The following is a 17,185-nucleotide window of genomic DNA, read 5'->3' on the forward strand; positions in this document are numbered from 1 at the left end:
TGGTGAGATTTCTAGTCATTAACAAAAGTACAGTGTATAGATGCAGTGGAGGTGGTTCTATGCCCAAAAGTCCATAGAAGGTAAAAGGTGATCAGTGTTTCGGGCCTGAGGCCCTCTTCAGGAGTAATGAAAATCGGGTAGACAACTGAATATAAAGGCCTGTGGAGGAGAAGCACAGGCTAATGGGCATATAGGACTCCCAGTTTCTTCCCCCCCAAAAAAAAACACCTCAAAAACCATCCTGAATCCGATACTCGAAGGTGCCACCATTTTGGGCACCGAAATGCAAAGCACTCAAACTACTCACCCAGCTCCAAGATGCCCGCGGAAGTGCTGCGATTGTCCAGGAAGTGGGCCCGCAGCTTCGTGGACCACCTTCCCTTGAGTGGGCCGTGCTTTCCGGAGCTGTCGCTCACTTCCCCCCTTGAGAAGGCCAAACACATCGGCCGCCCCCCCCCAACAGTGGCGCAGTGGCCGTGTTTGTAGTACATGCCGATGGTGCGATCGATCAATCCCTTGCTTTGAGGGGAGCGCTTTTCCTCGATGATCAGGCTCCACACTGAGCCTTTGTTCGACGAGCCCGCCGCCCCCTCCCCCATGAACATATTGGATGGGGGGGAGGCGGGTGGCCACTTGCTCACTGCCACGCAGATTCCTCCCTCCCCCCCATCTCCGCGCCTCATGGGGGTCCATGCTCATTGAACAAAGGCTGTGTGGGACCTGATGACTGAAGCCCAATGCTTCCCTCAGCAAGCGATCGATCCTCTGCTTCCTGCAAAGGTGGGCCCTGCCTGTTGCTCTGGCGACCGGCTTCTCTCCCGCCCATGCACCCCCACGGGTCCCAGTGTGTCTGTCAATCGGCGGTTGCCCGGTGGGGAGGGGAGAGGCCTGAGCCTCGGCGAGCGGCAGGCAGGAGGATGCGTCGCTGCTGTTACTTGTGTGCGAGGCTTCAGCGTCTTGGCCACGCAACGCTGAAGGGTTTCCTTCGAGGTGATTGCAGTCACACTCGTGCGCTATCTAGAAGGGACCTTGTAGAAGAAACCCATTCACCAACTTACCTGTAAATGCACTAAAATAAATTTTTCTAAAATCTCCTGCTAAAATGGGGGTGGATCTTGTATGCGAATGGGTCCTATATGCCATCAAATACAGTAAGTGGCAGGGTAGACGAGAAAGAAGCTGAGACGCGATGGGGAAGAGGGCAGAAAGGTTGCTCTCTGACTGGACAGGAAAGGGAACAGGATGGGAAGTTTGAGGAAAGCAGTCAGGAATGGGGGAAAGAAGAGAGAGGGTTGATTTGAAATTGATGACTTGTACAGGTACGTAAAAATTAACACAATATGCCACAATCAAGAGAAAGGAGAATAAGACCTCCGGGATCCAGCACTAAAATGGATTGGAAGATGCCAGATAAGTGAATTTGCCAGTTGCTTGTGATTGCACGTTGCATGGATTGATGAACTAACCACTAGGGGGCATCATTTTTAAATTTTGGTGTTTTTACCAATTTATTTTCTGAGATTTATTTTTGCCAGTTGCTTGAATTCCTGATAACAAGAATTTTACTGTAATAAAGAGAAAAAAAAACAATGACTTCTCAGTGTCACCCAGTAAAGCCACAGTGAAATCAAATTCAGACCGGTTTTTCTTCCCCTAATTATCCATTCCTCAGCTTGTCATTTGGCTAAAGTACATAACGGTTGAGATAGTATTTGCAATGCGTGGTGTAGGTCGACGCTGGGGTGAATCATCTGCATCCATTCAACTGCAATAGACGATCTTTTGCAGCAAATGATGGTAGGGACGGTTAGCGTAACGCTACTACAGCGACAGTGACCCCGGATTCCAATTCGGTGCTAGGTGTTTGTACGTTCTCTCTGTGTCTGCGTGGGTTTCCTCCCACCCTTTAAAACATACAGGGGTTGTACGTTAATTGGGATATTTGGGCGGCATGGGCTTGTGGCCCGGGTTGTAAGTCTAAATTTTAAAATAGTAATAAAAAATAAACCTGAATTATGAAGGAGGTTGGGTTCAGCCCTTTGTCTTGAGCAGTTCTGTATCAACAACTCTTTAGGCCAAATAATTTAAAGCTTGTGACTAATTTTTCCTTATAATTCTGATGGTTTAGTTACATCCGTAGATTGGCCAGAAGAATCATTGCTGTTCTCAACTCCTACGCTGAGCACTGTATATAGCTCAAGGGAGCATTAAATGGATCGAACACTGAATCATCATTGCGTGGGAGATGTAATCCTGCATCTTCTGCACTAGAACCCTCTTCCTCTGAAAAGTGCAGTCTAATAAAGGATAGTCAAACATCTCTTGGTAGTGGGGGGGGGGGGGGGGAGGGGAGATCACGTCTTCCGTACTTGATTGAAATTTTGAGGAGTTAACGTGAAGCTTATTGATGATGTGAGGCAGTGGATGTTTTACATGGGTTTTGGTGAAGCTTTCAACAAAGTCCCATATAGTGGGCCAATCTTGAATATGAGGACGATGGTTTTGGAATCATTAAAAAATTACAACACCGGGTATTCAGCCAATCGTGTCAAAGAATACACCAACCAATCTACACTTTCAGTGCTAAATACATAGCCCTGAATGTCATGGCTTTGGAAATACTCGTCCAAGACTGTTTGGCTGCAGTTAACGTTGTCAGAGTGCCAGCTGCCGTGCATTCTGTAAGGAGTTTGTATGATCTCCCTGTATCTGCATAGGTTTTTCTTCAGGTGCTCTGGTTTCCTCCCACCTTCCAAAAACATATGGGTTGTTGGGTCCTCTTGGGTGGCACGGGCCTGTGGGCCGGAAAGCCCTTTTACTGTGCTACATGCCGAATTTCTACAACACTTTTTAGGTGGTGAGTTCCAGACTCGTTAATCCTTCTGCATAATGGAATGTTTCCTCACTTCCCATCTAATCCTTGTTCTCAAACTGTCCCTTCAGCTGACCCGTGGAAACTACTCCAATTAATTTTTAACCTACCTCACACCCATAATTCTCTACTTTTCTTACATTCATGTGCCCATCTTTTGAATGTTGTCTTTTGGGTCTTTTGAATGATCCGATTGTACCAGCCTCCACCACCAATCCTGAAAATGCATTCGAAGTGCCCACCACTGTGTAAAAAACTTAGCTCTGACGTCTCCCCTAAACTTTCCTCTACTCACTTAACCCGATGACTTCTGCTATTTGCTTTTGTCACAAATACCACTTACTTGAAATTGATGCCTCCCTATTTTTGGCCCCTTTGCCAAGGGAAGTAGGTTCTGTCTCGGCCCCTCGTAATTTTGTAACGCAGTTTGTGTGTGTGTTTGTTCTGAAGTGTGCCCAGGATCTGACACTGTGTTCTCATGAATTCTCTTGATGTAGGTGGATATTGACGAGAAATTACAAGGCTCTCACCAGGGGGAGCCGGGGGTCTTCATCGAGCTTCCTTAACATCATGATGGAGTTGAAGAAATGCTGCAACCACTGTTACCTGGTCAAACCGTGTGAGGAGAACGAGACTCTAACCAGCCAGGAAGTGTTGTGTGTAGGTGAAACTTTAATGTTGAGTAAAACTGTGCCCCCGTGCACCTTCATGTGTAGAATTTGAATGGTTCTGTCTCAGTGAAGGGATTATCTGTTACTTCTGCATTTACTCTCAACACAAACACGCCCCGCTACCCCACCACCACTTTCTTGATCAAAGGTGATGTCAGTAATCACTGAATACTGTAAATCACCTGGTTCCTCTGGGGATTGGTGGATACTGGATAAGTATATTTTCCGGTTGCTTGAGACTTTACTCCGATAATGCCAAGCTAATACACCTGCATCACGATTAAACAGTTTAAAAGACAAAAATACTACACTGTTCTTACACTGTAGCACTTGTATGAATTTACAAACTTTAAAGCATTTTACTTTATTTTCAGTCACATACTTTGAAAACATTTAACTGTCGCTGCATCTGTAGGTTCCTCCCCCTCCACAGAACCGCCTGAAAGACGAACAGTAATATTATAGATAATTAACTTCTCCTCCCCCGCCCCCTCCCCCCCCCAAGTTTACAGATATGGTCTCTGATCAGGATGACTCTTACCAGGGATAAGGAGTCTCTCCTACACTGAGCGGCATCCAGCTCTTCTCCCTGGGCGACGCCATTGCTGTTTCACACAACTTTATTCAACAGCTGCTCCAAGCAAAGCCCGACCAAGGCCCTCCCTCTGCTGGCTGGATATTTGCTCCCATCTTCACCAAAGGTTTTTGTATTACTTCAGAGAACATTTACAGTTTTAAACTTGTGTATTATTCTGATTTATTTTAATTTTATTTGCTTATTTTTCTCGATATTTTTGTTGGTTGCTTGAAGCTGCTGGTTGCTTGAATTCCAGATGCCCGGGGTTTTACTGTTACTGCATTTCCTGGTTTTTTTTCCATTTCAAGTCAATATCAAATCTTTTCATGAGAGCTTCCTCCTTCATGATATACCTACTCAGTCTCTCCAAGATTTTATCTGTTCAATATCATTTCAACCACTTAGTCCTTTGCAGTTTTTCTTTCAATGTTTTGCATATTCCACCATTGCGAACCTCCTTCACACCACTAGTTCCTCCTGCAATCCACAGACTGGAAGCTGTGCTTTGTTGTTAATTCACTTGGAAATTTCTCCTTTAACCAGATTGGGTCACATAACGCACCTCACAACAGATGTCGTCGTAGGCGTATCTTGGGTATGGCAGGTGGGGCAGAGAATAAGGGCGCCACTTGCAGGAGGTGCTCTCGCCTTTGCCACCCAATATCTGAGTCCCTAGCCCAATAATTAATCTCCATCCCAGGGGTGCAGTGCTGTGCTGCTGGGACTCACTGGAGCGCCACTCCCGGGCAGCCTGTCATTGAGCTGCTCTGGGGCCTCAGCAGCACCTGATGGCGGCTCAATGGGGAAGAAATGGCCGTCTTCCCTACCCATAATCCCCCGTGCAGCTGGAACCACTCTGCCAGTGCCCACGGGAGAAAACGCAGAGCAGTTCCAGCTGCCCGGGGGATTGTGGGTAGGGAAGATGGCCATTTTTCCCATCGAGCAACTGCCACTGATGAGTGGCCTGGTGAGGTGCCGGAGGCTGGGCGGCCAGCGGGGTAGTCACGGGGCATCCCCTGACAGCTCTCCCTGCTGACAGCTCCATCAATAGCCCCCTGACGGCCTCATTGGCCACCAACGGACCGGACTGCCCCAGCCTCCCACTGACAGACCACACCGGCTACCTGCAGAGATTTTCCTATTCATACCTCACCAAATAAATAATCTGTAAACTGATGGATATTATTGTTAATTTATTTAGACGTTGCATCACATAAAAATAAGAAATAGAGCAAACTGAATGAAGTAGTTCAAAGTATAGAATAAAATCTTAACTGAATACGTTAGTTCGTAGAGTCACAACTTGTGTGCGGTGGTGGTTTTTGTGCATTTTTTTTAAAACGGGGAGGGGCCGCCAATGTCAGTGACAGCTCTAGGCCACGACTTGACCTAGATACACCAGTGGATGTTACGTACATCAAACAAGCCCCCTCTAGATGGGAAGCAGTCTACTTCAACAGTGGAGAAAACAGAATCTGCCACAATTTCTCCCAGTGAATGACTCCATTTAATTTTTGGTAAAATGCAGAGCATGGAGGGATAGTTACCCAAATTATTTGCTTGCGTTCAATCTCAGTCACTAAGAACCATGCAGTCACGGGCATATCGACAAGGAAATTGTCATGTTTTTGCTACTCTTGCTCAGGTGTCATCAAAGTGGGTCCTTACTGAGCTTTAAATTTAAATTTTACATTTAGACATACAGCAGTGTAACGGGCCACAAGCCCAAGCTGTCCACACACCCCAATTTTCCAACAACCCCAATATATTCTTTCTCAATTTAAATTGGATTCATATTTTGTCAATGTATCTTGCGTTGGAAAGGGCTTGTGCTTTCTTCCGTGATGGAACTGAAAACCTGCAAAAAGGTTGGGGTGGATATACTCTTTGCATAATTTTTGGATATCTTTAGATTTTTGTAACTATGGTTACAGAACAAAGGTGGGAAGTGGAGTTAAGGCACATGACCTGTGATGTATTTGAACAGCCTCCTTGCTTGAAGAGCTTCAACGTTTTGGAGGCAAATTGCTGGAAATCGCAAACAAACGTGTTATTTGGCTTTTTTAAAAAAGGCCAAATAATAAATGTAATGCAAAAGCAAACGATGGAGTTACCTTTGTTTCTTTTTCCATCAGTTTTGTCGTTCAGCCCTATTAGAAACCTTTGCTCGTGTTTGCTCTGTCCATTGCTCCGCAGCCTATGAAAGGTCATGGCCCGATCAAGTAACTGTTCCTCTCTCCATGGAGGTTCTTCCTGGAATTGCTGATTATTTCCAGTATTTTTTTATTTTAAATTAATAAAACTCGTTAATCAACCTTTGCTGCAATTTCAGTTCCAATGAATGCATTCACCTTCTTTGTCAATTAAATAGAAAATAACTTGGAAGTGTGACAATTATTGCACACAACAGCTGTGATTCTTCTGTCCTGGTCACTTCTTTGCAGAACTTGATCAAGAGCAGCGGCAAGCTAATTCTGCTGGATAAATTGATGACGCGGCTTCGGGAACGAGGAAATCGGGTGCTCATTTTCTCCCAGATGGTCCGGATGTTGGATATTCTTGCTGAGTACCTGACCATTAAACACTATCCCTTCCAGGTAAAAAAAAAAGTGGGTTGAGAATTCTGGCCCAGAAAATGTTGAGCATGTCGATGCTTCACAAAGGATTTTGTTCGTTGTATTGCAGCTTGTTTGAGCTCAGCAGTAGAATCTTCCTCTCGTGTCAGGATCGAGAAAATCTAAGTCAGAAGTTCCCTCAGCTCTGCTCAGGAAGTGAGCATAGAACCATAGAACACTACAGCACAGAAACAGGACCTTCTAGTCTGTGCCGAACTATTTTCCTGACCTGGACCCAGTCCGTAGTCCTCCGTGCCCCTCCCTACACATGTCTAAATTTTTTTTAAAATGTCAAAATTGAGCCCGCATACCAATTCAGCTAGTTCCACACTCCTATGTTCTCTTTAAACTCTTTCCCTTTCACCCTTAACCTATGTCCTCCAGTTTTTATCTCACCTAAACTCAATGAAAATAGCCTCCCCTCATTCTGCTGCACTTCAGGGAATAAAGTCCTAACCCATTTAAACTTGACCTGTAACACAGTTCTACAAGTCCTGGTGATATCCTTGTTAAGCTCCTCTTTCAATCTTATGAAACTACACACAATACTCTAAATTCTCACAGAGGTCTTATACAACTTCACCATAACACCAGTGCTTTGATTTATAAAGGCCAGTGTGTCAAAAGCTCTCTTCCTGACCCTGTCTACCTGTGATGTCAATTGCAGGTAATTATGCTTCTATATTCCCAGATCCCTCTGTTGTACCACACTCGTCAGTTCCTTGCCATTTACCGTGTATGTCCTATCTTGGCTTGTCCTTCCAAAGTGCAACACATCACACATGCCTGCATTAAATTCCATTTGCCATTTTAGCAGCCCATTTTTCTACCTGGTCCAGATCCTTCTCCAAACTTTGTCCACTTTGTTGACTTCACCTCAAATCCACCTACATTACAGGCAGTCCTTGACCTCTGATCTATGTGGAGTCACATCCACCCGAACATATGACCAAAATTTTTTTTAATCTTTATTAAAACTACTGTACAAGTACATATTTTGTATTAAAGTACTGTATACAGTGATCCCTGCTCTCCACAGCATTCCGTGTTCCCCTTTCCCAGTGGCAGCCTGAATTTCCTATTAAAGGTTCATTTGTTGAATATTGCTTGACCTCGGGCATGCGCGGTGGATTGAATCCGCACGGCCAATCTGAGTTACAACCAATCCTTCTGTCCCCATTACAGTCGTAAATCAGGGACTTCCTGTACAATTACACTCTTCTGACAAAGACTATAAATTATTTATTACAGTTCTAAATGCCTCTTAGAGTTGCCTTTCAGCAAACGATTGGAGTGCTGGACCATCTTAGAGGTGATTAACAATCACTCCCGATTACTTTAAGTTGACTGTAAACCAGACTGAATGAGGATGGCAGGTTTCCCTAAAAACTTGGTTGGGGTTTTGTACAAGCAGCTTATTCCAGTTTGATGAATTTAAATTCTCACTTATATAGTGGGATATGAAGTTGTGGCATTGTGTTACTGTACTAGCTATTATAGGTTCCAGTTTCTACACCAGCTATCCTTGAAGCATTGAATTTTGCAGAATGACGGATCTTGCACTTACGTAACAAGATTCAAATTCCTTTTAATATCATGTAATAACACAAAAATGTAATATTCACAAAATTTCCCCTTGCCTGTCGTAAGGTAAACGAAGAGTCGCCATGAGCATTGGAAAGGGAAGCAAGAGAAAGAGTCCCTTCAGAGACACTGAGTGTCTGTGGATTTGCCTCTTCTCACTCCCACAGCCTCTGCAGCCGCTCAGATCCTCTCATAATCTCCAGATGTCCCATAGTGCTTTCCACCGAGTGAAATTCTTTCCAATCTCAATGCTGAAAACAGGCCCCATTTGCGCGCAGCAAACTCCCACAATCTTGGTGCATCGAATGAGTTTCCTCTGCAGTGCTGCCCGTCTTCGCGCATCACTGTTGCATGAATCCCTTTGACTGCGCGGCTGTCCGCAGCACCAGCATGCTTTCGGAAATGGGTTTGCCTTTCTCCATGAACGTGGTTACAGAAATGAAATCTCTGTTCTGCGCAAAATCTTGGTCCAGTGGTCAGCAGCTGTGGAACACACTCTCTCATCTCCCAACTTCAAAAGAAACGTTAAGTTTGCTTTTCCTGTTACAGGTATACCCCGTTTTACGAATATTCCCTTTATGAAAATTTGCTTTTACGAAGAAACCTGTGTTCACTATCCAAAGGAAATTTGAATGGGTTTTCGCTTTTACGAAAATAGCCTCCAATAGTAGTGAATGGGTCTTCGCTTTACAGCATTTCAGCTTCCAAAAGGTTTCATAGGAACGCTCTAGTTTTGTAAAGCGGGCTGTACCTATACTCTGTTGAGTTTTGTGCAACTTCCCTCTGCTACCACTGTGATGGGGGAACAGGTTTGTGGGTCCAGGAAGTAACGAATCCGAACACAGATTAAGAACAGAAAAAGAATCTTTATTAACACGGTGGGGAGAAAACCACAGGAGGTCTCACTCACACAGATAAGCAATGATTACTTGCTACAACCAACAGATAGATAATAGATCGTGATTCCCACATTTATGCGAGTAGATAGATGAAACTATATACAGGTGCCTAACCTTTTATCTGGGAAATTGAGGCCGGACACTTGGTGTTGTTCAGAATCGTCCAGATTTCGGAATCATTTTGATTTTGGTCCCTTTAAGTCCAATCAGGAAGACCTCAGCAGCCTCTTGTGATATCTGGTGCCCCTTCAACCAGTCTCCAGCAGTGCACAGCCTTGTGTGAGTCCTTTGACGGCAGACGTCAGCCGGCCCGCAGACTACATGGGTTCCTTGCTTCGGGTCACCAACAGCCCGCTGCCTGTGTGTTCTTCAGTCTCAGAGCCCTCCCTGGTCTGCTATCATGGTCACCATCCTGTGGGATGACTCCTCTGCTTAGTGGGGGTGGATGGGCCTCCCTTTTTTCTGGTGCTCTGCGTCAGTCATCTGCTTCCCCAGAGTCTGCAACCCTTTGTGGCCGCTGTCAATCATAGGCGCCACTGCTATCTTGGGACCATACCCCGCGGTCGCCGAGTTTTAAAATTAAACCGTTGTTAGCTCCTTTAACAGGCTGCTTAAAACCTGTACGGAGCTGGCAACAGTTGGACTAGGAGATTGGACCCCGTGGGGGAGCGCTGTGACTCCGCTCTCCATGGTCCCAGCGGCAGCACTGCCTTTATTTTAATATCTTCATATATCCAATAATCTGTTGAGTCTCCACAGTCCTTTGGGGTAGAGTATTCCTAAGATTCACCACCTGCTGAATGAAGAAATTTGTGTGGCCGAAATTCTCTTGTGAATGTGACCCAGGTGGGAGGGATATCACCCCCACATCTACCTTCCCCATTTTGTATGTTTTAAAGAGATCATTCCTCAATCTTCTGAACGATTCAATGGGTGTTCAGTGTCAGTGGACACTGTAGCTGTACTGACAGCCTAATTCCCTCGCTGAGGTTGATCGCTGAAGGATAGCCTTGAAATATGTTGACTGCACGAGAACCAGAATTACTTTGGACTGAGTATTAGAATTAAAAATAGAAGTGAAATCTGAGCTTCTCTCAGAGTCTCCGTATGGCCTTTGAGCGTGCACTGAAGGTTTATCCGTTTTATCATATTGCAGCGTTTAGACGGGTCGATAAAGGGGGAATTAAGAAAACAAGCCTTGGATCACTTCAACGCCGAAGCATCTGAGGTAAGAATGCAATAGTTTCCACCTTTATCTGGTCCAGTTGGCTGATTCACTCCCCTGCAAACAGACTTGGATATCAGAGATTTTGAGATTATTTAACAAATTTTACACTTTTCCTAGGATCGTTAAGTCACTCCTGGGTCATCCAGATCTTAATGAATAAATAAATGTTTACTCATTGTGGAATTGTTTACTTAACGTTTGCTTGGTTCACCCATGATCAACGCTGAATTGTTGCCCAGGATATTCTATTTTGGGCTGATCCATCTCCATGACCATATATAACACATTTGTGAGAATTTGTTGCATAAAAATATATTAAAATCACCATTATAAACATAAATTCTCTAAAGCATACAGAGCCGGATTTTAATCATCTAAAATACAAACCACCTAGTTTGTCAATGTATGATTTATCATTGAGATTTGCTGTCGAAATGATTAAGATCACTAGACTCTTGAGACTGCACTGCAATGACCGGGGTCGGAGTGAGGGTCAGCGACTGGGAGCTGGTTTGTGCTCAGTGTTAGTGGCAGGGCTCATTGGGGAAGGGCTGCACGCATGCAGTTCTTGCTTTGAGCCACAAATTCTAAGGAAGGAAAAATGAGTTAGCAGGCCTGATTTATCACAGTCCTGCCTGGCACCGCCTTGTGCTACATCACTTGATACTCTCACCGTCCAATTCATCTCCGCTTACTGCAGTTTTCCTCACAGCATCCATTTAGGGAAAAATCTAAACTTGTCTCCCTCACAATCATGTTCCCTCCCCTGTTCATCCGAATTCCAGGAATCATGCGCTGTCCATGCTTCCTCCTGTTTTGTGTTATAAATAAGCAGTCCCATGTGTTTCTCAGGCCACGAGGGCAAAGGCATTGCCTCTTTAACCCTTTATTGGATGGATTCTGTCTCAGAACCTTGTCTCTCTATACAATTTGTAATTTTGTAACTTGATCCTTTTCTTGCCATTGATCTGCCACTTGCTTTTCATCCCTGGTTCAAGTTAATTATTATCAGTACATATACAACCAGACAAAATGGCGTTTCTCCGGACCACAGTGCAGACACATAACACTCAGCACATAACAATCACATAAAGATGTAATTTTAAATAAATACAAATATTTTGGACTGATTTACTTGATTACAGAACACTGTTCATCAATCTTACAGCCTATGGGAGGAAGCTATTTCCCAGCCTAGCCGTCCTGATTTGGATGCTCCTGGACCTCCTTGCTCATGGCCGTAGGTCATAATACACTGTGTGGTGAATTGAAAGGATTCCACAATAATCCTTGAGCCTTATTTAAGCAACGGTCCCGGTGAATGTTGTAAATACAGAAAGGGGAGATCCCAGAGATCTCGGCCGTTTGGATGATCCTCTATTGACCACCATATTGCAGCCTCCAATACCAGACGATCGTACAGCCAGACCGGACACTTGTGCAGTCTGGCACGACACTTGTGCACCCAGACAGGACACTGGCCAGCTCCTTTTCTTGTGTTCATCAGCTAACAGAGGTGAAGAGCTGTAGGAATATAATGAGCTCTCCAGTTAGCCCGGTTTCCTTGCTATTTTTCATCCAGTTTTATAAATTTTCACCCTCCAACAATTAAAAATTACCATGAAGTCTCTCTCTTCCACCCTGTGCGAGTCCAGAATCCGGCAGCCGGCTTTGTTCACTTTGAATCCTCTGTGCAGTGGTCAGTTGTGGATTGTTTTTCCCTTTCAGGATTTCTGCTTCCTCCTTTCCACACGAGCAGGGGGGCTGGGGATTAACCTGGCATCAGCTGACACAGTGATCATCTTTGACTCTGACTGGAATCCTCAGAATGACTTGCAAGCCCAGGCTCGAGCTCACAGAATAGGCCAAAAGAAACAGGTCAGTGCGTTGCGGAGTTGGCCAGGTGACGCTGAGGCTCTGACCCCCTTAAATTTTAATTTCAGAATGGTAACAGGCCCTTCCAGCCCTTGAGCCCAAATATTCCAATTAATCTACCCCCCCCACCCCCAGTATGTTTTGAAAGGTGGGAGAAACCCCATGCAGACCCGGTGAGAATTTACAAACTCCTTACAGACAGATTCGAACCTGGGTCACTGGTACGATAACAGTGTTGTGTTAACTGCTACACCAAGTGAGCTGTCCTTGAATTTATTGGTTTAAAAGCTGCACCACTTTACACGTGGATTTCCTCTGTGATATTCAGAAAGGGTTCTACGTCCTAACCTCTAATCAGTGGGTGAGTGAGCCCTTCAGCCTATCAAGTCTGTACCAGTTGATAGGGAAGGTAAGTGAGGGAATGGAATTGCTATCACCTATTCAAATCACGGCCCCATCGGCTTCCTCAGGATTTCACTGTTCACCAACGTTTACAATCAACCTACTAACCCGCAAGTCTTTGGGATGCAGGAGGTCGGGGAAGCAGGAAACTATGTGATCAGAAGGGGGAATGATCAAATGCCACACTGCATCACCAGAGGTCACTTTCGAACCCAGGTTGCTGGACCTTCATGAGCCGTGAAAGCCTAGCCAGGGATTATCCCAACCTGTTACTGTCCTATCAGCAACTGTGTTACAGCTGCTGTAAACATCTCCCCTCTGTGTCCTTTGTTGTGTTTTGATGTTATTTGAATGTTACAATAGGAGTTGGGGCTTCCATTATTTTGCTTTCTTGCCTGCTTCTCATGCCATTCATTGGTCTGTTTGGAAGGACGATCATTGGGATATATGCTCTGAACTATGACTAAGAGGCTAGGATAGGGCAGATGGCCTGAATGTATCCCCAGCTGGGGAGCAGAACAGAGAAGAATTGCCAGTAACTCAACTATAGAAGAGCAAACTTCTCATCTAATGACCTGCATGTGAGTTTGTTGGCTGACCTGGGTTAAATTTGATTATTTCTTATACTAATTTGTGCTTTATTTTGCATTCATGAGAAAATACATCACCTGTAAATGTTTTATTTCTAAAATACTGACTGAAAGTTGCATCCACTGAGAGTGAATGGATTAGAAGGTTGTTTAATTCCTGCTGAAGAGTTTGATCATTTTCTTGACTTGGTTTAGCTGTGTCAGACACAGAGTCTCTGAGTTATGGCGAAGAGGACCAAGTGGGTCCTGATTCTCTAGCGACCCCAGCTGCAGAGAGAGAGTGTGCCTGTAAAAATGCCAAGGGAACACGGGGTCGGGATAATCACCAACCAAGATTCACATGATGAATGCCTCCTTAGCCAGATGTGTGTAAACCTGGTGTGAGCAAGAGGGAGGCCTTGGGAGAAAGGAGTTGATGAAATTAGGAATGGCTGTGATGTCGGTCTTTTTATTGCTGGTCCTTTCCTTGAGCGTTCCTGAACTTCTCACCCTTGTATGTGAAGAAGAGCAGCGGTTCCCATTTACATGGTCCCACCCTTACCCACAGAGGCTAAAGCTAGCACGAATGTCACTGCCCACGGCCTACAATTTTCTGTCCCGATCTTGCAGGTTAACATTTACCGCCTGGTTACCAAAGGGACGGTGGAAGAGGACATCATCGAGCGTGCCAAGAAGAAGATGGTCCTCGATCATCTTGTCATCCAAAGAATGGACACAACAGGGCGGACAGTGTTGGATAGCTCAGCTCGGCCTTCTCAGTAAGCAGCCCAGAATGGGTTCTGTCCCCTTTTCTCCTTTCCCTTTTGCCTCTCTGTTCTATTAAACTTTGTGGCTAGTGATTAGGGGAGTTCTGCGGGGATCTGTTCTGGGACCCCTGCTCGTGATTTTATAAATGGCCAAGCTGAAGTGGAAGGATGGGTCAGTAAATTTGTGAACAGTACAAAGGTTGGAGGAGTTGTGGATACCACTGAAGGTTGTCGTGCATTACAAAAGGATATTGACAGGATGCAGAGTTGGGCAGAAAAGTGGCAGATGGAGTTCAATCTGGATAAGTGTGAGGTGATGCATTTTGGGAGGTCAAACGTGAAGAAGGCTGAGTATAGAGTTAAAGGTTGGATGCTTAACAGTGTGGAAAAACAGGAACCTAGGGACCAAATCCATGCCATCTCTCAAGGTCGCTGCGCAGGTTGATAGGATAGTTAAGAAAGCCTATGGGACGATGGGCTTCAAAAGTCGGGGGATTGAGTTCATGTTGCAACTCTACAAATCTCTGGCAAGACCACATTTCTGGTCACCTCATTATAGGAAGGATGTGGAAGCTATGGAGAAATTGCATAGGAGGTTTACCACGATGTTGATTGGAAAAATAAGCCTTATAGGGCAAGATTAATAGAACTTTTCTCTCTGGAGCGAAGGGGACCTTAATGTGGAGGTCACGATTCTAAGGGCATAGTTCGGGTGGACAGCCAGAACCCTTTTCCCAGGGTAGGAGTAGCAAACTCCAGAGGACATCTATACAAAGTAAGGGAGGAATGTTTAGGGGAGACAAAGTTTTTTATACAGTGGGTGCCCGGAATGCTTTGCCAGGGGTGGTGGTGGAGGCTGAAGCATCAGGGGCATTTAAGAGACTTGTATGGATGAAAGAAAAATAGAGGGATACGAGGTAGAAAGGGTTTAGTTTTTCCTTTGGTAGGAATATATAGGTTGGCACAACATCGAGTGATGAAGGGCCTGCCTGCACTGTGCTGTAGTGTTCTCTGTTCTATATAGCCTTTCTCCTGTTTCACCTGCATGTTTGATAATGATCATGAGTTTGTAATCACACACATTGTACAGTACACATACACATTGTACAGTACACATGCACCAAAATTCTTACTTGCTCCAGCTGAACAGTTACTTTGTTAAGAAATCCTAATAGTAAACTGATTGGATTACATTAAATACATATCTACATTAGACAGATATCAATCTAATAGTTGCTCTTCAGCCCCACCATCACCTCTCTCCTACCTGCCCCTCATGCTCACTAAAGAATGCAAGTTCAGAAGTAAAAGCCCAACTGATGACTTAAAACTACTAGATTGTTGTAAAAACATTCACATAAGGTAACCTGCTGACTTTAAATGGTCTGGTCTAAACTTCCAGTGGCAACAGGTGAATGGTTTGCTCGTAACTGCCCCTGGAAAGGATCCAACAAGCCACCAGTTCCCAGAAATTAAGGAAGAGCGAGAAATGTTTGCGATGCTCACACCCCATGAACAATTCACAAAAATAGCTGCTGCATTTGTCACAGAGGTGGCTGATGGTGAATTTGTACTTTCAGCTCCACACCGTTTAACAAGGAGGAGCTGACGGCAATCTTGAAGTTTGGTGCCGAGGAGTTGTTTAAGGAGCCAGAAGGCGAAGAATCTGAGCCACAGGTATCGCTGAACTTCATTGGAGCTTTCCTGTGTAGCGAAAAAGTTCTGATACTCCTGTGCAGCGTGGCAACCTTTCATAAATGAAATAGAACGTCAGTGAAATTGATTTTGAAATACTAATTTTAATTTTATTTATAATGTGGTAGGAGCCGATTCCGGCCATTGAAATTGGGGCCTAATTACACCCAATCAGCCTACAACCCCATTCGATTTTTGGAGGGTGGGAGGAAACTGGAGCAAAGAAAACCCAAGCAAGTCACAGAAGGTTCAAACTTTACAGACAGCGCCAGGTTTGAACCCATGCCTCTAACCTGGAGATGCTGAAAGATCTTTGAATGTTCTGTTGATCTGGGGGAAAAAAGGAGAAATATCTCCACTGGCAGAAATAAGAACAGAGGAATGAATGAGAGTCAGAAGTTTTCACAACCTTTCCTGAAGGTGCAGAGAAAGGCAAATCAGAAGCAGATGTCAGCAGAGAATTGGGTGAAGGGCACGAAAGGGAGGGAAAGATTGACAGAGGAAGAGGAACGGTGTGGGAATAGTGGGAGGTTGCCTGGTGCAGGTAGTGTGGCCAGAGCTGCCTCCCGTGGAAGACCTGCCACTTGTCCATCCTAGGGCCAGTGTGCATGTACATTTGAAAATGTCTACCATTGTTTAGTTGGCAACTTTGCATTGCCTGCCTGGAGCTGAACCACACAGAGGAAGCAAGATGCAAACACCTGTTTGAGATTTGGTTAACTGAGCATGCCATTTGACAAATTGTCAATGCAGTGCGGAAGTTGACAACCTCTGGTATCTCCTGAACGTGCGGGTGAAGGGAGGGACTGGGCTTTCCTTGCCCGGTGGTTAAAGCTCGCCGGCAGCCATCGCCCAAACGTCCAGCGACACAGGTTCGATTCTGATCTCCAGCGACGTCTGTGTGGAGTCAAACGTGCTCCCTGTGGCCATGTTGGTTTCCCCTGGGTGCTCAAATTACGAATGGGTTAGTGGATCAGAGACCTTTGTCACTTGTCCTGAGTAGATCTGGGAATGGTACATGCTTGTAAAGAATGAGGGGAAAACAAACGGTGGGATTTATGTAGGATTAAGTTGTACATGGGTTGGTTGATGTGGCCAAACATCTGTCTATGTGGCTGTGGAGAGGTGCCTAACCCCTATTGAAAACTCCCTGACTGAGTCCAATGGAAGATGGGAAAGATTCTTGACCTTCAAAGTACCTCCTCTTTCAGGAAATGGACATCGAGGAAATCCTGAGACTGGCGGAAACAAGAGAGAATGAGCAGTCCGTGAGCCCAACAGATGAACTGCTCTCCCAGTTCAAGGTAAGGTCGGCCGGGGCTCTGGAGCAATGGCATCCTGTGGTTGCTTTGTCCGTGAGCTGCCACTGTTTATGACCTTCCTTGCAGCAGTGGCTGGCGGCTTTTGGTTTGTTCAAAATCACTTGCGCAA

The 17,185-nt window shown here is 45.1% G+C and overlaps 1 protein-coding gene across 13 annotated transcripts in view; it reads left to right on the forward strand.

Moving 5' to 3' along the window:
* The window catches only part of chd2 (chromodomain helicase DNA binding protein 2), a 112,393-nt gene that overhangs the window by 65,808 nt on the left and 29,400 nt on the right, over positions 1 to 17,185 (forward strand). For all 13 annotated transcript variants that reach the window (XR_011349013.1, XR_011349012.1, XR_011349011.1 and 10 more), the window contains 7 exons: positions 3,370 to 3,532; positions 6,565 to 6,717; positions 10,375 to 10,446; positions 12,175 to 12,324; positions 13,923 to 14,071; positions 15,640 to 15,736; positions 16,966 to 17,058. Coding sequence is in view for 10 of the 13 variants with exons in the window: in XM_069912168.1 (XP_069768269.1) it covers positions 3,370 to 3,532; positions 6,565 to 6,717; positions 10,375 to 10,446; positions 12,175 to 12,324; positions 13,923 to 14,071; positions 15,640 to 15,736; positions 16,966 to 17,058 (877 nt within the window). In the remaining 3 variants the exon portion in view is untranslated. The remainder of the gene's footprint in view (positions 1 to 3,369; positions 3,533 to 6,564; positions 6,718 to 10,374; positions 10,447 to 12,174; positions 12,325 to 13,922; positions 14,072 to 15,639; positions 15,737 to 16,965; positions 17,059 to 17,185) is intronic.

The sequence above is a fragment of the Narcine bancroftii genome, chromosome 14 (assembly GCF_036971445.1).
Source record: "Narcine bancroftii isolate sNarBan1 chromosome 14, sNarBan1.hap1, whole genome shotgun sequence".
NCBI classification, from domain to species: domain Eukaryota; kingdom Metazoa; phylum Chordata; class Chondrichthyes; order Torpediniformes; family Narcinidae; genus Narcine; species Narcine bancroftii.